General features: G+C 41.1%; 1 protein-coding gene and 1 long non-coding RNA gene across 4 annotated transcripts in view; both read left to right on the forward strand.

Annotated features, from left to right (window-relative positions):
- Window positions 1-26,303, forward strand: part of LOC129722080 (BMP-binding endothelial regulator protein) — a 145,058-nt gene that overhangs the window by 85,786 nt on the left and 32,969 nt on the right. The window contains exons 4-5 of the mRNA XM_055675312.1: window positions 8,320-8,419; window positions 20,683-20,859. Coding sequence (XP_055531287.1) covers window positions 8,320-8,419; window positions 20,683-20,859 — 277 coding nt within the window. The remainder of the gene's footprint in view (window positions 1-8,319; window positions 8,420-20,682; window positions 20,860-26,303) is intronic.
- On the forward strand, window positions 24,043-25,564 carry LOC129722081 (uncharacterized). 3 transcript variants are annotated; one of them, XR_008727548.1, is made up of 5 exons: window positions 24,043-24,488; window positions 24,541-24,659; window positions 24,734-24,903; window positions 24,970-25,037; window positions 25,111-25,564. It is a non-coding gene; the product is annotated as an uncharacterized LOC129722081 (long non-coding RNA). The 3 variants fall into 3 exon arrangements; XR_008727546.1 differs by having other exon boundaries at window positions 24,554-24,659; XR_008727547.1 differs by having other exon boundaries at window positions 24,043-24,659.

Consider the following 26,303-nt stretch of genomic DNA (forward strand, 5'->3'; position numbering starts at 1 on the left):
GTGTTTTGTAGTTGAATGGTCGTCTGATGATCATCGAATGAATATGCAGCATGTATGGATTTGTTCTGCTAAGCCACGATGTCATTAGCTGGGACAGGGGCTTGTAATCCTCGGGTTCTGAGGGTATTGTGCGGGGTCTAGTTGCTGGTTTTGGTTCGTTGTTGTTGTTCGCTGGTGTTCAAGTTGCCATATGGTGTGTGCCGCTGAGCCAAGATATAATGAAAGGCCTCGGGTTTTCCTGGCGAGTTCGTGTGGGGTTCAATTGCTGGTTCCAAAATCGAGGTCTACGACGTGTTCTTGCCGTTTTGTTGAATGTGGGTGGAAAGGAATGGGACTAGACTTGGGCATGGATGGATTTCAGGAAAATGTATATAAGGGACATCTAGGGTAGGTCGCGACTCGCCAAGACATCACGAACAGGGACAGCTGGTTCTCTACCCTCGGCCCGGAGGGAAGTTATTAATTTAGACCTGGCGTCACGGTGTACAGGGAATGACCAAACAACGTGCTCTATGTCGTGATAACCTTCACCACAGGCACAGATACCACTTTCCCCGAGCCCAATACGACGGAGATGCGCATCAAATCTATAGTGATTGGACATAAGCCGAGACATCACGCAAATGAAATCTCGACCTACATCCAACCCCTTGAACCACGATTCGTCGATACCTTGGGTATAATGGAATGTAACCACCTTCCCAGTTCCTCTCTGGTCCAAGAATTTTGCCAACTGATGATCGTATTCTGACGTACAAATGCGAAAAATTCATTAAAAGCAATTGGTCTTTCATAAATTTCACCGTTTGATGCGCCCACCTTAGCCAAAGAGTCCGCTTTCTCATTGCCCGGTATCGAGCAGTGAGAAGGGACCCACGCTAAGGTAATCTGAAACGATTTTTCGGATAAAGCACTCAGATGTTCCCGTATTTTCCCCAGGAAATACGGAGAGTGCTTAACATCTTTCATCGATCGAAGAGCCTCAATAGAACTGAGACTGTCCGTAAAGATGAAATAATGGTCCGTGGGCATTTTTTCGATAATCCCTAGGGTGTACTGAATAGCAGCTAATTCTGCGACGTAAACAGAAGCAGGATTATCGAGCTTATGGGAGACGGTTAAATTGTTATTGAAGACACCGAAGCCAGTGGACCCATCGAGAAGTGATCCGTCAGTGTAGAACATATTGTTGCAGTTGATGTTTCGATATTTATTGGAAAAAATTTTAGGGATCTGCTGCACGCGTAAATGATCCGGGATTCCACGAGTTTCTTCTATCATGGATGTATCGAAAAACACAGTAGAATCAGAAGTATTTGATAAGTTGACACGATTTGGAATATTCAAAGAAGGGTTAATATTTTGGGACATGTGATTGAAATACAATGTCATTAAACGGGTTTTAGAATTGAGTTCGATTAACCTTTCAAAATTTTCAATCACAGGACGGTTCAAGACCTCACATTTGATAAGAATACGAGAAGACAGGCTCCAGAAGCGGTTTTTCAACGGCAGAACTCCGGCTAAGACTTCCAAACTCATCGTATGGGTCGATTGCATGCAACCTAAGGCGATACGCAAACAACGATATTGTATTCGCTCCAGTTTGATCAAATGTGTGTTTGCTGCGGAGCGGAAGCAGAAACACCCGTACTCAATTACAGACAATATCGTTGTTAGGTAAAGCCTTATAAGGTCTCCTGGGTGGGTTCCCCACCATGATCCGGTTATTGTACGAAGAAAATTTACTCTTTGCTGACTTTTCTTCATCAGATACCTAACATGGCAACCCCAGATGCCCTTAGAGTCGAACCAGAGACCAAGATACTTATGCACCAAAACCTGAGAGATCGTTTTACCCATTAATTGTGCTTGGAGCTGAGCAGATTCATGCTTCCTAGAAAAAACTACTATCTCAGTCTTCTCCGGAGAGAATTCGATACCTAGCTGTAGAGCCCAAGCAGACAAATTGTCCAAGGTATCTTGCAATGGTCCTTGCAAATCGGCAGCTTTGGCTCCTGTAACAGAGACCACGCTGTCGTCGGAAAGTTGTCTTATCGTGCATGAATTTGCCAGACATTCGTCGATGTCATTTACATAAAAATTGTAAAGGAGGGGGCCTAAACATGAGCCCTGGGGAAGACCCATGTAACTAATTCGAAAAGTTGCCAAATCACCATGCGTAAAATGCATATGCTTTTCGGACAACAAATTGTGAAAAAATTGTTTAAAATTGGAGAAAATCCTTGTCAGTGAAGTTTACCCGAAAGAATGTCAATAGAAACGGAATCAAAAGCCCCCTTAATGTCCAAGAACGCAGACGCCATTTGTTCTTTGCGAGCATACGCCAGCTGAATATCTGTTGAAAGCAACGCAAGACAATCATTCGTCCCTTTGGCACGGCGGAAGCCAAACTGAGTATCTGATAGCAGACCATTTGATTCGACCCAGTGGTCTAAGCGACGGAGTATCATTTTTTCCATCAATTTCCGGATACAGGATAGCATTGCAATCGGCCTATAAGAGTTGTGATCAGAAGCTGGTTTCCCTGGTTTTTGGATGGCGATCACCTTCACTTGCCTCCAATCCTGCGGTACAATGTTTTGCACCAGGAACTTATTGAACAAGTTCAACAAGCGCCTCTTGGCATTGCCGGGTAGATTCTTCAACAAGTTGAATTTGATTCTATCTAACCCAGGCGCGTTATTGTTACAGGACAGGAGGGCAACTGAAAAATTCTGCCATTGTAAAAGGTGATTCTATCGCGTCGTGGCCCGGAGACGTATCGCGAACAAGGTTTTGCGCAGGAACAGAGTCCGGACATACTTTCCTGGCAAAATCAAATATCCACCTACTTGAAGACTCCTCGCTTTCGTTGACCGTTACGCGATTCCGCATTCTTCGGGCTGTGTTCCAAAGAGTGCTCATTGATGTCTCCCTCGACGTCTCGTTTACGAACCGACGCCAATATCCGCGTTTCTTTGCCTTAGTCTAGCTTTTAAACTTGGTTTCAAGCTCCGAATAACGTTTAAAGTCGTCGGCATCGTCTGTATCCCGGAAGGTCAGATACGCGTCGGATCTTTGCGTGTAGGCATCGGAGCACTCTTTGTCCCACCACGGAGTGGGAGGCGGTTCTTTGATCGTTACGCCAGGGTATTTCTTCGTTTGGGCTTGCAACGCGGCGTCGAGAATCAAGCCCGCGAGGAGGTTGTATTCTTCAAGCGGTGGATGATGTTGAATCGAATCGACCGTTTTTGAAATCATTTCCTCGTATAACTTCCAATCGACATTCCGTGTGAGGTCATACGGAATATCAATTGGTCGCATGCGAGTTGAACCGTTAGTAATTGAAATAAGAATAGGCAAATGGTCGCTACCGTGAGGATCGAGGATTACCTTCCATGTGCAATCCAACCGTAGCGACGTCGAATATAAGGATAGATCCAAAGCGCTTGGGCGCGCCGGAGGTTTCGGGATACGTGTCATTTCACCGTTGTTCAAAATAGTCATGTCGAAGTCATCGCAAAGGTTATAGATCAAAGAGGAGCGGGTATCATTGTAAGGGGAACCCCAAGCCACACCATGAGAGTTGAAGTCTTCCAAAATCAAACGTGGCGAGGGAAGTAGTTCTATTAAATCAAAGAGCAGCCGTTACCTAACCTGTGCTCTGGGAGGAATATATATTGAGGCAATACAAAGCTCTTTACCTTGTATTGTCATTTGACATGCGACAACTTCGATGCCTGGAGTCGAGGGGAGGTTAATACGATAGAAAGAATAGCACTTTTTAATCCCTAGAAGTACTCCTCCATATGGGGTGTCTCGATCAAGGCGAATAATATTAAAATCATGGAAGTTAAGATCAATATTTGAAGTAAGCCAAGTTTCACAAAGGGAAAATGCATCGCATTTGTTTTTATTTATCAAAACTTTAAGTGAATCAATTTTTGGTAAAATACTTCTACAATTCCACTGTAAGACAGAGATAGAATCCTTCATATACGCAGTTGAATTAGGCATCGAAGGATACAATCGCTGCAAGGAGGGGCCATTGGGCATTCAACTGCTTCAAAAATGATCTAACTGTTGGGAGAAGTACTGTGAGAAAATTTTTAATTGGATCAGGTATATTGAAGTTTTCAAAAATCCAGTCCACGATGTTAGAAAAATTCACCAATCCAGAGTTTATTTGATTATCTGGGTGTGCAAAAGGAACAACTGGGGTTTTAGATGTTCCAGGAAGTGCTGGGAACTCCTTCTGGGACTTTAAATTTGCAAGCCCAGGAGGAGTTTGCTTCGGCTTTTCCGCAGCACTTTTAGATTTGTTCGTATTATTCATTCCATCTTGAGAAACCTTAGGTCCTTTCCTGGGAAGCTTAGGAGAGGAAAGTTTTTCCTCTTTCTAGTCTCCCCAAGACAGGCAAAAGAAGTTCCCTCTAGTGGTTCGTCAGAGTCGGTTTCATCTGAAGACAACAGATCAAAGGGGTTCGATGTTATTGTAGAAGTGGTCACGGTCTTCTTAAGAATCTCAGCGTAAGAACGCTTTGAGCGCTCCTTAAGAGACCGTTTAATTTTGTCTCTGCGTTGCATGTACACCGGGCATGCGGAAAGCTCATGCAGATTTTTTCCGCAGTGAATACACTTTTCAGCGTTTACACTGCAAGAATCTTCCGCATGAGTCTCCCCACACTTGCCACATCGTGCCTTATTGCAGCAGTAGGCAGCTGTATGGCCTAACTGCTTGCAATTGGTGCAATTCATAACACGGGGCACATACAAACGCACAGGCAGACGAACCTGGTTGATAGAAACGTGGCTAGGGAGTGCAGATCCGGCAAACGTAACGCGAAACGAGTCTGACGGAGTGTATACTTTTTTACCGGAGACGAGCGACATGGACCGTAATTGCTTAACATCCAATACTTTCGCCTCGGTAGTGGATTTTTTGAAGCAGCCGACGCCGCTTCCCAGAATACACTCAACAGTCAGACTCGAATCGGTTATTACACCGTCGATCTCCACGTCTCGTGCAGGTACATACACGCGATACTCGCGTGTAAAGAGCTCAGAGCGAGCTATATCGTTGGCCTGATCCAGATCATTGACCACGACACGGAGCTTGTTTGGTCTGACTTTTGCGATTTCGGTCACGGCCTTGTATCGTGACGTCAGATCTTCCGCGATTTGTAACGTGTTCAGTGATTTTCCTCCTGGTTTGGGCCTCATGTAGAGAACCAGTGGACCCGTTGATCCGTCTGAGTAGAGCCTGGGACGAGGATTGACTAAGGCAGGGACAGAGGGGGGGTGAACAGGAGGGACAGGGTCGGGTGGGTTTGGAGACGGGGGATCGGGGAATCGGGGGCAAAGGGATCCACATCCATTGCGCTCAAACTAGCGCAACAGTACAGTGGCAAAGAATCACGTACTTCTTTTTTGTTGTCTTCAATAGCACAATCACCGAGTCTTTCGGTGCTGGAACGGGCAGCTTCGCAGCGGCACAGCTATAGCACAATAGCAGGATGACCTTCGGATTATCAGTTTGTCTTTACACCGCACTTCGCACTCTTTGAAACACGACCGAGTAAGCAATGCTTCTTTTCTTCTTCACACAGTAGCGACTTTATAGCGAGACAACCACTTAATGCGTCCGTTTTCGTCGAGCGTTCGGGACGGAATGATGCCAAAATTTTAGTTGTTCGAACTTTGAAGTGTTTAACCTCTATTGATGTGACAATGCAGATAGGTAACAAAGTAACGTGACGGTAATAAGAAAAATGCTTCCTAAATCAAAATTATCTAGGATGACGAACGTCTACGTCAGTGGTTTTCTGCAGCAATCTTATGCAAAAACCTGCCGAAAAAAAACACTGACGAAGACGTCCCTATCTGAAAGATAATTTTCTTTTTTATTAAAGACACTACAACAACTTGAATAATAAAGGCATACAACAGTGTCAGAGTCCAACTTCAGAACAACTTAACAGCTTTTTATAATTTTCAATGAAAGAATAGAAACAATGCCTGAGCGTTTTTGTTTTACAAAAAGAAAAACATTCAGTGATCCACAGCTATGTTATATCAGCAAAGTTCCATTTACATCTAAAGAAGTTAAGGCTAAATTAGCCGTTTCTTACGTTTGGAAGAAATAGAAAATTAAAATCCGCTATCAAACAAATGAACCCGAGGTAAATCAGGAGTCGAAATTCTACAGTTAAAAGTTGGGATCCGAAAGTCGAAGATAAATAATCAAAATATATAATCAACTGTCAATTTCAGTTTCGGATTTTTTTTTTGGTTTCGCTTTTTACTTGTTTAAACTGATTAGGTAGTTGATTGTAAATCAATACCGAAAAATGATAAAAATTTGTGGGAGAACGCTGCTCTACAACCATTAGTCGAATGTAGGGAAATCAAGAGCCGAGAAACTTTGGATTCGATATTCGAAAAACTAAAAATTAAAGCGTGAAGATTAACGGAGAAAGTAGAAATAAGTCGAAAAACGTCAACCACACGTTGATGGTTTCTGCGTTCGCTTCAAAGCGGTTTTTGTCGAAAGTAGTAGGTAAGCAAGTCGAATGCAGTTAATTTGCTAAGCGTTCTTTTCTAGTTGATTCAAAACAGAATATCATTTTCACACAATTCGATCTTTTATTATTTTAGAGTCAGTTTTGGATGTTAAAACTGATTTCTCCCCGGCGAGGAATCGATTTTTTCGACATGTTATTGAGAGGGATGTTTGATCATCAATGAATACGATAATCGTAATAACTAAGTAAAACAATTTTGAATTAAGTCAAAATAGTCTGCATTTCTTTTTTTTAGTCTGCATTTTTCTCTGGGATAGACAAGTTTACCGAGCCATGTTTTTCAATACATAACAATAATTTTATTAGACATGTAAAGTGAAATATTGAAATGGATAATAAATAAAGCCATAAGAAATAATATTTACAGCAGCATCTATAGAAACAAAAGTGGAACAAGTTGTTACCGAGGCTCCAACAGTATATTATACTGACGGTGCATCGCCGAATTTGTTGATAAGCGCATAGCGGGGAGCATGCTGCAGTACCATAATGTTCATATGTAAACAGAGTCGGTATCCCCGTCGTTTGCGCTACAGGCTCCAGTCGGTAGCTAGAGAGTAAGCTTCTTCAGCCCGAGAACTGCTCTTGGCAGCTGATCAAGAAGCCAGTCAAAAGGTTTACGTTATTAACAACTTGTGCAGTTGTAAAGCTTTTCCTACATTGTCATGTTCCATCGACAATGACAGATGTTATTCGGGTTGGTTTTTCTTTTCTTTTCCTTACCATAAGTTCAGTCAACAATGGAAAGTATAGCGACGCAGTAAGTAACAAATATAAGCATGATATATGGGAATCAACGGGAAACTGAGTGCGTGTGACAACCATGAATTGTAAGCTGCGGACACGGAACGCAGAAAACCGACAGCGGAAATTGTCCCATAGCTAACTAGCGGAAACGGCTATCCGCTGGCAGGTCCTTTTGTTTGCAGTTCAATTTTCATGGGTATCATGTAACGGATTATCATTGGAGGGCAATTTGGTTGATTGAATATTTACGGCAATGAATCAAGCTGAAAATATAGCTTACTATCAATCTGACACAGTCTCGAAGATAAATCGAACTTCCCAGGGTCGGTTTCTGTGTGAGATTCGAATCGTGTTGAATTAGATAGAAACATACTCGTGTTAGTTAATTGTGTCGTAAAACCAACAATCAAGAAGGAATGTGTTAATTAAAGGTAAATTTGATGACTAATAATGGAACTGAAAATTGTTTCTCTTTTGTACGAAACATTATCATTCGTCATCTAGAAAACAAATATTTATCACACCTACACAATCTCTTTCGGATTATTGGAATAAGCAATCGTAGTATCTAAACAAACAAATCCAGATGTTTACAATTAAATTCCTTATGATAAACATAATCGAGGCTGGCACAAGACGGTTGCCATTGAATTTGCATGCTTTTAAACTTGACCGTTACTGTACATTCGCAATGACATTGTGTTATGATAAGAAAGAGAAAAAAAAGAAGGGAGAAAGGCGTGCGCCGGCCAGTTATTCCGTGTAGAGTATATGCACTGATAAGCTTCAACATAGCCCTCATAGTGCGAACAACTGTAGCCCAGCCGCCACCAAGAGCAGAGTCCGCGATAAGCACGCGCACGCGGTGCTCTCAATGGACATTTTATGAATGGGGGGAAATTTGATGAATGAATTCCGTTAATTATAAGTACTAATTACGTTGTTGTTTGGTAAACTAATGGAATGTTTGCTTTCTTATTTCCAGAACGGATTCGTGGAGTGCGAGCAAGAAAGTTGTCCCGCGGTGGACGACTGCTATTTCTATAATAAGAAAACGCCGGGGAGATGCTGTGATAGATGTATAGGTATGTTGATAATTACTTTCATGGGTGTTTTCTATTTTGAGTTAATGGGAGCCGGAGGTTATCGAGGACACTTGTAAGTACATATGAGGGGTAGTTATCATGGTGTAGATGGCTTACAGCTATTGTCGTTGACAACCGGTTCTGGCTGTCAAATCTGAATGGCAGCCTTGGTTTCACGTAAACGTCCAATCGGGTAAAATAGAAATCGGTTCTCGAGGTTTAACGTGAAAACATGTAGCATTGGTTTAGAATCGTGTAGCTTTTTGACTATATTTATATGTTCGACATGACGCGAGAGAAATGCGTAAGTTTTTTGTTAGTGCTAAAATATTCAATTTATTTAAATTCCTTATCACCAACCGTGGACTTGAACAAATAGCACATCCCGGCTTTACCCATTTGATTCACTAAACCAAGTATTTGTAGGGTCCTTCTTTTGGCTCATAGCAGATGTCATTCTGGTGGGAGTTGCCGGTTACTGAAACCTTCTCTTAACCCTCTTGTGCCCAAGTTAAATTTCAGACGGACTTCGATAAAATCACTATGAATTTTTATAAACATGGGCACTAGAGGGTTAATTTTGTATGTTTTTGCTACAGAAGATGCTACTAAGAGGTGACTTCAGTAAATTACGATGTATGATACTAAATGCCAGCGTCGCACTAGACTCCAAATAATAATTAAGAAAAACGTTTCGTGGTATGAATTTTAAAATCTGATACGACCAAAGAAAAAATAACTACAGTCGAATCCCTTTATAGGGACATCCTGGAGATCGGAAGTTATAGAAAAATGGCGCTCATTTCTTCTCAGCATTTTCGCGCATATAGTTTTTTTTTACTCTCGCTTATTTTCCGTCGGTTTAGTTCCGCCACTGTTGTGGCCAATCACCGACGCCCAGGGAGGCGACTTCACACCCAGAACCCTAACTCACGACCCGTTTATTAACAGACCGGCGCCAACGGCTTTACTTCCTCATGCGATGGAAGGCGTGATCCCAGAGATTTTTCGCCTCAGAAAATCTCCCGGTGTCGGCTAGGATTGAATCCAGACCACTTGGGTTGGTTGTGAGTGGATCACGCCACCTCACAACCATCGACACCTATGTCGGTGGTGGGATTCGAACCCAGGCGTCGAGCGTGGTTGGCGGAGACGTTACCAACCACACTAGGCCCCCGCTCAGCGTATATAGTTTGCAGAGCATTAACAAGCTGATTCTTAAAAACTTTTTTCCAAAAATCTTATTTCCCAAGTAACAGTCGTTAGGGATGTCGTTGACAGCAATGCTTGTAACACTTCCATTTTTAACCCACCATGAGGACGTAGCCGGCGCCGTTATCGATCTATCCAGAACGGAGACTACAGAATTTTTGTACATTGAAGATAGTAAATTAATCCCAAATTAGTCATCTTACGATGGTTCTTTGTGCAAATTTACTAGCTCAGATCCACACGGAGGAGCAACTACAAAATGTGCGTTCGTTCTAGTTCAAGCAAAGAAAGGGTTTTTTTATAAATGTAATTTTCTCTAGAAAGAATGATATTTTCTCTAGGAATAAATTGATTCTAAACCAGTCATTAAATTTCCTACCGTACAATAGACTTATTTAGCGTATGTTTTCATAGATTATATATTTTTTTGAGGCAGTGTTGTAAATCGTTCCTAGGAGAATAATAACACTGGTTGACAAAAGCGAAAAGAATCCTGCCCTAAAGCTCAAAATAGTTGCGCTAGAGAGGTTATAACTTTTTAAGCATTCCTATGAAATTTGGTGCCTCTAGCCATTGTTAAAATGGTTAGAGTGTCGCAAAGTAATTGCTCACCGGGTTCGTCGCTTCAACGTAGTGTTTACGAGAAAACTTATTTAAGTCTCTGAAAAAATGTTTGTGGGCAGGGGTACCAATATTCACAAGGATCGCAAAAAAGCTATAACACAGCGCAACAATTTTTTTGCCTTGGCTTCTATGTAGGATTTTTTGATGAAGTTTGATGCGAAAATAAATTTCCTGGAGTTTGAACATATTTCAACTTTAGGGGCAACAATGGCGCCATTTTGAATTTTTGAGGAACCGGAAATTTTTGATGTTTTTTCGACGCCATTTTGTTTTAAGACCAAATATCAAAACTCTAAGAGTTTGTCCACATATTAGCTTTTTTTTTACCCATCTTTTGAAAAAAAATAGATCTTAAATCTGACAAAAACTGAGCTCAAAACGGTGATTCTACGAAACCGGTTTTGGCATAGTTTTAGTATATTTCACAAAGTTTTTGTCCGATTTAAGATCTGTTCTGATCTGATCGCCAAGTTGAAATATGTTCAAACTCGGGGAAATTTAGTTTCGCGTAAAAATACAAAAAAAAATATATATATAGAAGCTGTTCATGCAGATTCAAAATGTGTCCACGGATGTCTTAAAGGTTACACCTAAGTGTCCGGTGGTGATATTCCGGGCAATAATTCACACGCGGAACGAGTAGAAGAAAATACACGTTTATTACTCGGACAATGTAGCTATTATTTATTGCGACCGTTCGCATTCGATGTATAATTGAGACTGATCTGAATTGATTCTATCGGGCGCAGTGGAAGTGGATCAAGCTATTGTTTTATTGCTCATTCTCTATACTCTGAGATAGAGTGATACTGCGCTATTGTGCGAGAGGTACCAGATGTGAAATGAGCAGGGTATTCTAAGGTGATCCTGTGGATCGTGTGGTGGTTCTAAAACCCAAATTATTTATCTGCCGTGCCGGCCGCCTTGAAATATGTAAGGTTTCAAAAATATTAACTACTGACTACTTGTCTATAATCTAGCTACGAATATGTTACACATAACAATAAATGAGGTTTCTTGTTCATCTTGGAACTTATGGGGTTATCAATCATCGCTCTACATAAGCGAAAATAATTGCTGGATTGCTGGTAGTGATGTCACTTGCGAGGTTCGTGGCTCTTGGTCGATGCATGCTGGAACTGCATTCTGTTCTGTGTGATGCTCGTGTCTTCTTGTGCTGGAAAGGGTAATGATTCCTTCTTCTGGTTCATTTCGGATAAATTCGCAACCAATGCGAGATATGAGATGACAGTCTGCTTCGAGAGGTGGTGGTTGTCCGGTTCCGTGCTGGTGGGTAGCGCTTCTCATGTTGCTGAAAAATATCGGGCGCTTTTTAAACAGAAATGATGAACATTACAGTAACTTGCCTGGAGCGGAGGCCCCCGGGCCTCCGCGGTCGCTTTGATTAGCGACGACGATGGATTTCGGACAATACGATGATGAATTTCCGACGTAACTTGACGATATGGATATCAAACGGCGAGCTCAAGCCGTTCCTTGGGCTGACATGGTAATTCCTGGGACTTCTGGACTTCTGGTGAGCAGTTATGCTCTCTCGAGACGGGTGGCTGACAGGAACCGATTACAAACTCGTGACGAAAAATGAATTAGCTCATTCATACGGGAAAATATTGACGACGGAGACGTGCCTCTGGAGACACTTGGTAACTGGACCAACAACAATGACGTAACAAAGTACCATGCGCATGCTCCATCTAACCATCACCATCATGCATTTTGTACCTCGTGAATAAGGTGGAGTGGAACGTAGGTAGATGTGTAGAGACTCTTTCAGGGGCTGAACCCCCCGGTGACAGACTATGGAGAACAAAACTAAAATTACTTTTTGCAAATTCTGTATGTACAAGAGACTTAACTGGACAGCGGAGATCCTCCTTGGACCTCCGCGGATGCCGGAGCATCTTCGTTGAAGGATGACTAATTTTCCTCATCTCTGGATCCGTCGTTATCCCTGATCGGGAGCACGCAGATCTTCGTTATTCCACGTTGGTACGTTCCGTCTTGAGTACGAACATTGACGACGCGAATGTTGTCGTCAGGTCCACGAAAGATTTCTGTGACGCGACCAAGGCGCCACTTCAATGGCGGTAAGCGTTCATCCATCAGGAGAACCATGGTCCCAACGGCTACGTTGTCCCTCTGTCTAGTCCATTTGGTACGGTTATGTAAATCAGAGAGATATAAGGTACTCCATTTCCTCCACAGCATCTGAACATACAGCTGTGATCTTTGCCAAAATGACAGACGATTTTCTGGTACGTCGTCTAGCTCAGGTTCCGCGATTGCTGTGAGTGGTCGTTGCACTAAAAAGTGCCCTGGAGTCAAGGCTTCAAAGTCGTTTGGATCGTTACTGATTGGCGTTATCGGTCGGGAATTTAGTATGGCTTCCACCTGAGACAAAACTGTTAGCATTTCATCATAACTCAGCACTCTAGTTCCGATGGTTCTTTTAAATGTATTTTTGAAGCTCTTGACCGCTGCTTCCCACAAGCCTCTGAAATTTGGTGTTCGAGCTGGGATAAATTTGGAGTCGATGCGTTCTGTAACTATTTCTCTCGTAACGTTGTGCTGGAACTGTTGTGTTTCAAAGAGTCGATGTAACTGATCGATCTCACGTTTAGCTCCAACGAAGTTTTTCGCGTTATCGCACATTATTACTGCTGGATGCCCTCGCCGGGCTACAAAGCGTTTTAGCGCTGCTATAAACGCTTCTGTAGTAAGGTCTGCTACCAATTCCAGATGAGTGGCTTTCGTGACTAAGCAAACAAAAATTGATACGAAGCATTTAACGGGGTTCCCCTTGCGGGTACCTTGGCTTACCATGAACGGTCCGCAGTAGTCCACCCCAACTCTCTGGAAAGCTGGTGCTGGAGTGACTCTTTCGGAGGGTAAATCTGCCATCAGGTGATCGAGTTGACGAGGTTTAGTGCGGAAGCACATCACGCAACCATATATTAGTTTTCGGGCTAGATCTCGAATTCGTGTAGGCCAGTATTTTTCTCTGACGCTCGCGACAAGTAACTGTTGTCCTGCGTGATACAGCTTAAGGTGGTAGTGAGCGAGAACGCGGGTAGACAATGGATGTCTGTGATCAAGGATCATTGGATGTTTGCGGTTTGTTGTTACAGGTGCTCCACTGAGCCGGCCGCCAACACGAATTAGTCCATCTATTAAACGTGGGCGCAAGGAACGAATTTTCGATGAAACACGAACTTCTCCAGTCCTTGACAGATCCAGAAATTCTTGACGAAAACTTTTATGCTGCGACAGTCGCACTCTATGGGTTACGGCTTTCTCGTATTCCTCAGAGGAAACTAGTCCATCTTTCCCTGAATTTCGATTTATCGCTTGGGCATTGTGCCGAAAACGACGTATGAGAGCAACCATTCGAACGAGTTTTGGAAACGACGAGTATAACGAGAATATTTCACTCGGTGGTTGCACCGCCGCAGGCAGAGAAATAATGCTTCGTTCTTTCAATGCTGCTGAGTCAATCTGTTCACTGTTGTCATTCCGATCATTTGGCCACGTCGATGTATCTTGACGCAACCAGAGTGGGCGTCGAACCAAATCGACTGGTATTGCAGTGGAGCCGGCGTCCTGCCACGAGATATAATGTCTTCCGGGTTTTCAGTCCCGGGAACGTGATTCCAGCAACCTTCCTTGGTAATATGCTGTATTTCAGAAACCCGGTTTCCAACAAAAACCTGCCAACGCGAGGGCGAGGATGCTAACCAACACTGGACTATTTTGGAATCCGTCCAGAAGAATGGTTTCTCCGTCGTCGGTAGATTGCTTCTGACCTTCTCGAACATGTGACTATCCACGAGTGCTGATGATAATTCGAGGCGCGGAATCGATTGTTTCCGTGTCTTCTTTTTTGGGTTTTCTATCGGAGCGACTCTTGACTTGGACATCAGTAAACGCACAGTAATCGAATCATCGGAAAATGTGCAACGAATATAGAGACAAGCTCCGTACGCTCTCTCAGATGCATCGCAGAACCCATGGAGTTGAACGGAGATGCAGTCACTGGAAGGACCAACCCGACGTGGTACACTTAACGAGTCCAAAGCAATCAAATTTGGACGATATTCGTGCCAGAAGAGTTGAAACTCCTCGGGGAGAGGGTCGTCCCATTGGCACTTCAACTTCCACAGTGTTTGTATGAAAACCTTGGCTTGTACTATAACAGGTCCTGCTAGTCCAAGTGGATCAAATAGCTTTGATGCATCGGACAATATTACTCGTTTGGTAATGGGGTCTGCTGTGTTCCATTTCGGAGCACCGAAGCGGAAACAGTCTGTACGTGATTCCCAAACGAGCCCTAATGTTTTGACCGTGGATGTGGATGAATCGAGCTCAAATACATCTCTATCATCTCGCAAATGCTTAGGAATATTGGTCAACACCTGATCGGAATTCGAATTCCATTTTCGAAGAGTGAAACCTGCGCTATCTAGTAACTCGTTCATTTCTTTCACGAGCCGTTTTCCTTCCTGTACACTGGCTACACCAGTTATTAGATCATCTACGTAAAAATCTTTCCTCAGTATTTTCGCAGCACTGGGATGGGGTTTCTCGCCATCTTCTGCCAGTGTTGTAGACACCTTGTGGCCAAGTAAGGAGTAGCTGATGTGCCGTACGTGACCGTCGTTAACTCAAACGTTCTAATGGGGTCTTGTTCCGACTCTCTCCACAGGATGCGCTGTAATTTCTGATCGTCTGGTGCAACGTTGATCATGCGATACATTTTGGCTATGTCTGCTATTAAAGCCACTCGATGCATTCGAAAGCGTGTTATTATGGACATGAGGTCATCTTGTACTACAGGCCCTACGAGAAGACCATCTTTGAGAGAAACTCCTGATGACGACCTACACGACGCGTCAAACACGACCCGTAATTTCGTCGTTGTGCTATCCGGTTTAAGCACAGCGTGGTGGGGAAAATAGTAAGTTGGCCCAAGCGTATCATCGTCGACTGCTCGCATATGTCCCATATTGGTATTCCTTAACGAAGGTGCAATGCAGGGCCTTCAATTCAGGATTAGTTGAAAATCGCCGCTCAAGACTAAGAAGTCGACGCATTGCTGTTGACTTGGAGTCGCCTAGTTTTTGAATGACGTGCTCCTTCTTTGGCAATGTTACGCAGAATCGACCAGTTTCATCGCGTGTTGTAGTTTGCTGGAAAAATTCTTCGGACATACTCTCTTCGACAGACCGTGTACTCTTTGTATGGCAAGCTTCTAACTCCCAAAATCGAGTTAATTGATCCTGAAGCACTGCAGTCGAGCACAAAGACACTGTAGTAGTTCGTGCTGACATTGGGTCCGTAATACGACCAGACACAATCCAACCGAAAACGGTATTTTGAAGTGTTGGTCCGCTGTCACAAAGTTTTATCTTTCCATCAAGCAGCAGATCAAGGTAGTACTCAGCTCCAATAATCATGTCAATCTCAGCTCGATTGCCAAAATCAGGATCTGCCAGGATTATATTTTCAGGAATCTTCCAATTGCTTACTGCGATGTTTTCACATGGCAGCGGAACCGTGAGCTTTGATAACACATTGAAACATATTTCTTCGTGGAAATCTGAGATTCGATTAAGCCTTGGATTGACCGTCGCTTGAACAGCTCGTTTCGATATTCCACCCGATCCGCCGATTCCTTGGATTGACAAATAGTCAGAAAATTCCTTCAGCTTAAGTTGTCGACAGAATCTGGCAGTTACGAAGCAATATTGAGAGCATGAGTCTAGTAATACTCTGGCGAACATAGTGTTTCCTGCATCGTCGCTAATGCGTACTACTGCAGTTGATAACAGAACTTGGGAAGTGTTTGATCTTGCAGAGGTGTAGAGTGTGGTTGCATGCTTAGTGGGAGTGGTTTGACTATTGGCTAACTGTGTACTATGCGAAAGCTTATTCGTGACGGTTAATGTGGTGGAAGTGGATGGTTCAATTGGAATCGTATGTGTGTTTGTGTTCTGGGTTTGTGGTTTCTGCACTTGCTGTGTTTGCTGGACGTTATCCTTTGGGGGTCGTTTAGCTATCTGCGGGGTGGAATGTTTTGATGCAGCACTGTTCGTCGACACGTTCGACGGATGCAATAAGGTGTGATGTCTTCTACCACAATTTCGGCACACTCCCTTCGTACAACTTCGTGCTAGATGACCAGCTGACAGACAGTTCACGCATAAACCTTGCTTGCGTACCAAATCATAGCGTTCTGAAACATTGAGGTTTTGAAACCGCTTGCATAAGAAAACAGAATGGAATTCCTCAGAACAAAACCTGCATCTCCCAGTTGTTGATGGATGACTAACACCGAATCTTGGCTTTCGGAATTCAGTAACTTGTACGGATTTGGGATTGCTGACCGACTGTAGCACCGCGCAGTGGCTTCTCAAGAAAGTTAGCAGCTCAGCAAAAACTGGAACCTCTTTAGAGTTGTGATGTGTTTCCCATAGGCGGAGTGTCACTGGGTCAAGCCTAGCGCAAAGCATATGGACAAGTATTGTACTCCACCCTGTAGTATCCTGCCCCAGCTTTTCCAACATTTGGAGATTTCTGTCGAATTCACTTAAAACGCTACTCAAGGACTCGAAATTCTCTCTCTTCATCGACTCTAAGTGCGCCTTCACAATGATTTTTGTATTCTGATAGCGTTGTTCCAATAGCGCCCAAGCAACACTGTAATTGGCTGCAGTGATCTCGATTGAACTGACGTTTTCACTGGCTTCACCGGAGAGTGACGATCGCAAATAAGTGAATCTATCCATATCAGTCAGTCTATCATCCCGATGTATCAGGCTAACAAATGCATCTCGGAACGGAACCCAATCACGAAGCTGCCCAGAAAACGTCGGCAGTTTTATTTCGGGTAGTTTAACCTTTGAGAGTGTGGCAATCACAGGAGCTGCTGGTGTTGGGTTGCAGTTAATCTTCTCTTTTATACGATACCGAAGAAGCGCACCCTTCAGCTTGCAGTAAAGATTCTCGACGTCATGAAACGCTGCTTCATTTTCAAACTCACGCTTCTCTTCAGCCACCGCCTGCCGTGCTAAACGGTCGTCTATTGATTCATCGGGATCTAGCGTCACTTCTGCTTCCAGTTCCTCAGTTTTATCTTCGACAAAACATCGCACTTCTTTAAATTCACTAAACGCACTTTCCAACAGTTGCAAACGAACCTCAACTTCATCTCTATCACTGTCTGAACAGTTATCTACAAAGTCACATACCAGTTGTAGTATTTCGTAGCCGTCTCTCCCGTTTCAGAAGGGTTTTTATCGTTCACCATTATCGCAATAGTAAGTCACTTGTAACAAAGTTTAAAGTGAGTTCGTTTACACTGTGAATTATTTCACTTTCTTTTCACTGAACACTTGATCGCCGATAACGGAATTACAATTACGTGCCACGCGCCGCGAGATTGGCTTGACAGACCACCCAGATTGACAGCAGCAAGAGGGAATCGACCATCGAAAATTCAGACAAACCAGAAACCAGCAGAATAAGACCAGCGACTTAAACCCACAAGGACCAATCCACAATCGTCAAAGAATATTTCGCATGCAAATATAAATTTTATTCATTATCAAACAGCGCCACCTGTGTATCACCACTAAAGCTATATGTCAACCACGTGGATCTCCACATGCAATGAGAATCCAGCCAATCGATCATGCAACTTAGTACTTCCCTGTGATTCCGCTGAAAATGCCCGCATGCACTCTGTCCAAATTTCCAGTCAGCAATTTTTGATATCCGATGACCAGTACCGTCGCTGCCCGTTAAATTCTGCGTCGAAAACGGAGTTCTCTGATCATGCACTCTTCCACGTGCTCACCGGCTATTGTTCTCGAAACTATCACCACAAGTTCTATGCACAAAGCTATCCGAACACCGACACCGAGACACATCCGGCTCGAAGGACCACTTTGTTCATGCAGATTCAAAATGTGTCCACGGATGTCTTAAAGGTTACACCTAAGTGTCCGGTGGTGATATTCCGGGCAATAATTCACACGCGGCACGAGTAGAAAAAAAAACACGTTTATTACTCGGACAATGTAGCTATTATTTATTGCGACCGTTCGCATTCGATGTATAATTGAGACTGATCTGAATTGATTCTATCGGGCGCAGTGGAAGTGGATCAAACTATTGTTTTATTGCTCATTCTCTATACTCTGAGATAGAGTGATACTGCGCTATTGTGTGAGAGGTACCAGATGTGAAATGAGCAGGGTAATCTAAGGTGATCCTGTGGATCGTGTGGTGGTTCTAAAACCCAAATTATTTATCTGCCGTAACAGAAGCCAAGGCGGAAAAAAGTCAATTTTTGTTGCACTGTGTGATCTTTCATTTTTCCAGTGTAAGCTTCGAGACCACACCTGTGTTGATCAGTGTAATGTTTCATTTGTTCAATACAATATGTTACTACTATCTATGATTAAATAAAAAAAAAACTTTTACTTTGTAAAGGATAATCTATTCATAGAGAAAATTGCAGCAATAAAAAAGAACGTTTTCCAAGACATTCCAAATAATTAAAAAAAACTGGCAACAATTCCGAATAAAATTTATATATTTTCTAAATTCTTCGGTTAATTTCCTTAAAATTGCATCATTTAAAATGTCTATAGTTAAAACAGCAAAATGAGAATAAAAGTTGTAAGAAAATCACAGTAAGTTTCACTTTATTTCTTAAAAATGCTTGAATTTTGCACATACCTTGGAGGGATAAATATTTCTCATGTAAAATTTTCTCAGAAACCGGATGAAATTTAAATTTGAAATCAGAATGCAACTGCAGAAAAATTCAACTTTATGCAAAAATAACACATATTGCAACACTGCAGTTCAAAATTGATGTTTTGGATTCCTTGACTAATTTTCTTCAAAATTTAATCTCTAGAAGGTATATTGATATACAATATCCGGAGAAATGAAAAATAAAAGATTGCTTAAAAGCAGAGAAAATTTTACTTTACTTCTTGAAAATACTGTAACCCAAGTTTTACTCACAATACCGCTAGCTGATAAGTGATTTTAGTGTGAAATTTTCACAAGAATACAAATTGGAAATAAAAATATACAGTCCCTCTATAATTATGGGTCATTAAACGCGTTGTCTGAATGTTCAAAAATAAATATAAAATCGGAAAAGTTATCAACTAACAATGTTTTACTATCTATCTCTGTGTTCTGATGTTAACTTTCGATCAACAATTAGTTTCACTGCAGCTGATGTGTGAAAATCGGTTGGGAAGAAAAATATCATTTACATAGCAAATGACACAGTTATGGGTCACTTTTGGCATTCAAAATCATATAGTCTATAAAATCGTCAAAATCGTTAAAGCTTGATAATAAATTATTTTATTCAGTCTTGATGCATTATCATGCAAAAGTAATAAAAATAGCCAAAATATGGACTGACCCACAATTGTGCACCGCAAATTGTAACATTATTACAATTATGGGTCACATCGTTCAATGCACCGGGTAGAATTATTATTTTTTGTGACATTTGCAAATTTAAATCATTTCAATCATATAAACAAGGTTACAACTGAGTTGAAAAAACACCATGGCTAATGAAAATGGCTCAGTTTCGTGAGAACAAACGTATTTTCATAAAAGTGACCCATAATTGTAGCTGACCCATAATTGTGGAGGAACTTCTTCTATTCACTTTGATTAAATAAGGGTAGAGTCCCACGGAGCGAGAAGTGGTCCAATCGGCACCAAAATTGCATAGAAGGATTTCGTGCCAACTCGACTGCTGGCAGCACCTTCTCAGAATCATTGAAACTTTGTGGTTGTTTAAACCTTACTATCATAAGCAACGTTGCAATACTTTTTGTGAAAATTTATCTGCACTAAAAAAAAATCTTTTTAAAAGCAAAAAGTGGTTTTAAGAACAATTTAGTTGCCTAAAACACTTCTGAATAAACTAAAGAGGGCACTGGTACCAGTGGTTAGGAACAAAAGTTTCTCAAAAAAATCTGCCCATTCGTCTCATGACCGCGATTCGCGAAAAGACCACACACTAGTAAATTAGATATAGAACAAAGTTAAATCAAACATAAATTCATTATTAGCAATTTTTTTACTCAATTAGAATATTACGGAAAACAATAAGTTTAAACAAACAAATAATTGTTGTAATAAAACTAGATGAAAATGAAAAACACCGAAAATGAGAGGAAATTGTGAATGTTAAATTTAAATCTCTTAGACTTTTTTCTCAGTTGGCAATCTTGTTCTACATCAACTTTTGTGTTATACCTATAATAACTTTAATGATTTTGAGTTCCATTTGGATCATAAGTCAAACAATTGAAGGTTTAATATATTAAATCCTTTAACTTTTCTTTTTCTTTCTATTTTAGGTTGTTTACACAAAGGCCAAATGATAGACAGTGGCACGGAATGGACCGATCCTGGCAATCCGTGCGATCATTACAAGTGTGTCTCCGGCGTGATAACTCGATCGCAAATAAAATGTTACACTCCCTGTGCGAACCCGCTACAACCAAAACACGGCCAGTGCTGCCCGGTATGCCTAGGTGAGTAAGTACTTCTTCTTCTTCTACTATTACTATGATTTTTTCGTAGAAAAACTTTCCGGCGAAAACCGTTTCGATTTGAGTCCGAACATCGTGCGTTTTCAGGCCACCCATCCACTACGATTAGCCTCCTTCAATCTCGAGCATCTCAATTTTGAATTCTACGACGAATCGATTAAGCAACTCATTATAATCAATTTAGTATCCGACAGAAAATGATTGCTCGGAAAGCGCGAGAGAGGAAAGATCAACCGTGTTCTGAATGTTTCCTTTCTATTCGATTCTTCCAATCTCGTTCGCTCGCTATCCAAAATTCATGTCGGTATGTTTACATGCTCATGTCAGTTAAAAATCGATTGAAGAATCTCGATAATTATATGATCATCTTTCATTCTCTGTCCGGGTCCGGGGCTTCGCTTGGGTTAGGCAGAATTCTTGTGAAAATGCCGCTAACCCTGGCGCTGATGTTGATGATGTATGGAATATCGGACGCGAGCCAAACTTCCCCACTTGTACTAAGCTTGGGTGCCAAACGGTCGCCATTGTGTATTATTATCTATTATCCTTTGAGTCATGTGCACTTTAAGTACCATATTTTGACTGAGGAGTATTGATTTTGTTGATGAAGTCGACTTTTTTTAGAATTAATTATCTTCTAACCTAACACAGCGGGCATCTGGAATTCGCACAACGTTACCTGCATAACCTAAAAAAGCATGCCCGTTTCGTACCGCTTCTGCAACGATAACTTTTTCTGCCCCTATCAGGAAGGTGGGAGTCGCGGTTAGTACTTCAAGCGCACTCCGAAAGTGGTTTCAAGTCGTAAAACTGTCTTTCAACCAGCACCATAAATTAGATGAGCTCGATTCGATTAACCTTTGCTGAACTTTTGAAGCTTTTCCCGCGTTCCAGTATGGCCCCTCCCCAAATGCAAATGAAGAAATTTTTGAGCATAATCACATAATTTGGTCTAGCGAGTAAGGCCTGTGGCTTGTTTGCCGGAGATTGATGCCGGTTGATGAAGACGCTCCATTCCTATCAACTCTGGTTCCCAAATCACCGAAGATCCATTCGTTTGCTTCTTAATCGTCCCCATCAATCGCCGCTGCTGCTGTTGCTGATGGTCGAAACCATAAAATAGGTAATGATCCCAAAGCCACAATATATAGAGTCGGGCGGCTTTCCATACAGCCATTTGCACCTTGTTGGGCAACAACATCCAGCGGACAAGAGTTTCAGTTTCGAGGCGAGCCAAACCATGGACCTGGAGGCTATTCTTTGTGCTAAACGGGCGGTATCTCATTAATACACATGTGTTTTTATGTTGATAATTTTTTGATTTACTGCTAGTTGGGTGGTCAAAACATTCACAAACCACTGAGCATACGATAAAGATGTGGCTACAGTGTCGATTTTCTGTTATTATTATGGCTATATGTTCTCCTGTGTGGTAATTGAGGTGATTCGTTTTTGCCCCTTTTTTTGCCGTTTTTAGCGCTCGTTTACGCTTCCCGCGAAAATCGAGAATGATTATTTGCAGGATACCTTCTGGAATATGACCATTTCGAAATATCTAATGAAGTCTTTAACTTTAACTTTTTAACTTAGTTTTCGTTTTAGGAATGTTTTGTAAATCTTTGAATTCATCTGTAAAACGCAGTCAGACTGTGTTCAATCTTCCCAGTCAAACTCACAATGCGGATGTACTGTGTGCCAATCGAGAGTGCGCATTCCGCTAGCTCGTAATCTTGGAATTCCTAAAACCAGACTGATAGGATGTCGATCTCCATATTCAACGTATAAAAGTCCATAAATTAGAAACATTTCAATATTACACTAATCCTCCGAACGTCCTCGACACAGTTGTGGCATCGGTCAGTCAGTGTGGAAAAGGGAAACCGGCACTCATGTATTCCAACTGGACCTCCAAGAAGTCAATCTGACCATGTTTCGCCATAAAGCTCCCAAATCTGTAAACAAATTACCATTTTGACACTTCCTCGCCAAACCGTACCGGACACTTTGGGGACTTTAACCGCGAAGCTGGTTATGCAATGGGAGAGGGCATCCCCCCGCAAGCTTATGTATATGATAATATGACATTTTTATAGTACCAATCACAAAAACGAACCGCAGCGTCGTAAAAATATAAAATTATTATAGGTCAAAACAGAAACCATCAAAACTTATCATATGAGTCGCAGGTTTGAAAGGAAATTTCAAGCCGACACGAGACGACAGAAAACAATCACCCTCCGTTCAGCTGATTCGTTGTTGTTTCCAAGCGAAAACTATTTGATCGCTGGAAGAATCCCATCTAACCCTCTAGTGCCCAAGCTCGCGTTTCGACGGATTTCAAAAAAATATTTAAACATTGATTATAAAGATTTATAGTGATTTTACTGAAACCCGTCGAAAAAGACAAGTTAATCATCGTACTAGGGCAGATCGCCACTTGGTCTTAGTCGCCAATTTTCGTCTTATATAACAGAAAATATAGAGAATAATTGAGTTTTCACGTTCTCCAATTCATACAGGCAATTATTTCGATACTATAGTTTGTAAGCTACAATGCGTAATCGGTAGAAATCTTCAAGGTCTAATTTAAAACTCGTTTTTGAGTAAGTTTATGAGACACCACACTAACAACCAGTTTTTCCTTCCTTCTTTCGTACGACGAAGAAAATCTTTAAACTCACCTTAGAGCTGAACTTATTTTTTCCGATTTGCAAATGCGAATTATTTCCTCGAAACAGTACAAATGAACACATAATTCTCACTGTGTAATAAAAATATGTTTATATTGTAGGTCGTGACCTCAATTATTCTATATAACTAACAAAATCTTTGTAATCGATGTTGCAAAATTGCTTCTATTTGCTACTGAAATTTTCTTCGATCAAAACAACTGTGTCGGTAATCGTGGTGCCAGATTGGTAATTGGTAAAATTAGTATCTTTAACTGTTAAATTTTTCGCACGTTTTGTTCTAAAATCATTGCCAAAATATAACTATTTTGACATAACTTTTCAACTATAAAACAAGCGCTTGTGCTTTTTTTATAAAAAATATCTTTAAAACGTGTAATATTTGACATAATAATTTGAAATTAAAAATAACTTCAAATATTAAACTTATAAAATTTGGCAACACTTTCTCGTATACGTACACATATTTGTTGTGTGAGTAAAGCCTAGTGACGCGTCAATCTAAAAGGGTCTGATCAGCCCGAAAAAGTCATATATAAACAGGCCTGGCAGAAAAGCGCGTAGTCGTCTGTTTCTGTGGTGTCCAAAAATGAATACAAAAACGCTTATTGCTCCACTGTATTGTTTTGAATTGTACTTGTTGTTCAAGAAAAGAGTTTTTTCTTATTACATTATTTGTATATAGTACTCTTTTTCATAGTTTAAAATTTTATTCATACACCGTTACAATCCTAAAGTATGTTCTGCCACACCGTCTCCTTTGCTTAACTGTCATTCGGTCGATTGTTAGTCTCGTTGCAGGAAGTTTATTGCTAACATTTTTGTTTGCTTTGTAGCTCATATTTTTATTCGTGATAAAACTAAGAAAAGTGTGCTGAACTGTAACAATCTAGTCGCTGAAGATTTGATGAGTTTATCATGGTGAGGAATTGCATTTTATCAATTTAACCAGGTAAACAATACCAACGTATAGTGTACCAACGTAGATCTGATGTAGGTATATCGAAGAACACGAAATGCGAAATGAAAAACTTCAGCCGTCATCGCCGGTTCGGCGGGATGTCCCACTGGACTTATCGTTACAACGCCCAGGTTTGTAAAATATTGTTTCTTTTATCTGTTTGAGATTGACAACTATAAATTTCCCACACAATCCTATCTAACAGGTTCACTGAGTCATCCAATTAACAATTCGGTACATCGCCTGGGACTGAGTTAGATAAATCGAAATTGTCTTCGATTACTTATAAAGCATCGAGTACGCTGGATATCGTTTTTAATGAGCAAATCGTTGCCAACACAGCCACTGAAAGTATCACTGGTTCGGAAATCAAAAGTAAGCGATTTCAAAAATGGTCTAGCAAGAAGAAATTGTTTTTATCCCAAGTTATTTTTTCCACAGCAAACCAATTATATATCAGCAAAATTTTGTCGTAAGCAGGGAGCTGATGTTAACATCCATGTTAGATGGTAAGTTTGATGATTTTTTCGAAAATTTAAACAAAAATGCTTTGTTCTAGTTTCAATTTTTTTTTATTCACAGACGATATGCCGAGATGTGGCAATACTACGACAGAGGCACTTAAGAATTTCTTTTAGTTCCCTAAACCTCCATCACGCTCAACAGTTTACCGTAACTACAAACGGAAAACCTTTGCTGTTTTGACAGCCGTGGAACGACTGGGCGAATTAGAATTAGCTGCAAATATAAAAAAAGAATCAGCGAGGCAACGGATTGAAAAAAACAGAGATGCGAAACAGGAAAAAAAATGCAGATTGAAGAACAAAAAACAAGACGACAACCCAGACGACAACGCACTACAGAAAAAGACAGCTAGAGAGGAAACTAGACGTCTGAAGGAGAAGGCAAAAAAACTAAATTAGAAGAGAAGAAAAAACATGCAAACAGCGAAATAAAACCATGAGCGAAATACAAAATGACATAAATGTGAGAGAAGCACTCGAAGAAGCGATAATTATAACACAGCAGCTTATAAAGTAGTTCTGGTGCGTTTCACTCACTCTAACTTACCAATGTCAATATCAACTTAATAATCAAATTCATAAAAAATTTCAAACAAGTTGTTTTGTGTTTTGATTTAATTTCTTTCTGAAATACATTGTCAATATTTTTTCGATTTAGAATACTCTCAATATTAATGTTAGTATTTTTTGCCTTTCTCCTAGAAAGGTATAGCAATCACTTGCAAAACCGAAAATATAAAAGTGCTCCAAAGGACCGAATGGCATATATCACTCGACTCAGCTCGACGAGCTGAGCATTTTCTGTATGTGTGTGTGTATGTGTGTGTGTATGTGTGTGTGTATGTGTGTGTATGTGTGTGTGTGTGTATGTGCAGATTTTTATTCTCACTCACTTTTCTCAGTGATGGCTGGACCGATTTCCATGAAATTAACTGCAAATGAAAGGTCTTGTTGGCCCATAAGACCCTATTCAATTTCATTGTAATCGGATTTTTAGTTTCGAGGTTATGTATCAAATAGTAAAAATCATAAAACATTATTATCTCGAAAACTACACAACCGATTTGAACAAAATTGATTTCAAATGAACGGGCTACCTGAAAAACCCTTAAATTTTGAATTTCATAAAGATTGAACTTATGGTTCAAAAGTTATGACAAGAAACGTGTTTTGAAGACTGTTTAATCTCACTTAGGTTTCTCAGAGATGGCTGAACCGATTTTCATAAAATCATTTTCAAATGGAAGGTCT

This window comes from Wyeomyia smithii, chromosome 2, assembly GCF_029784165.1.
Source record: "Wyeomyia smithii strain HCP4-BCI-WySm-NY-G18 chromosome 2, ASM2978416v1, whole genome shotgun sequence".
Lineage (NCBI taxonomy): Eukaryota > Metazoa > Arthropoda > Insecta > Diptera > Culicidae > Wyeomyia > Wyeomyia smithii.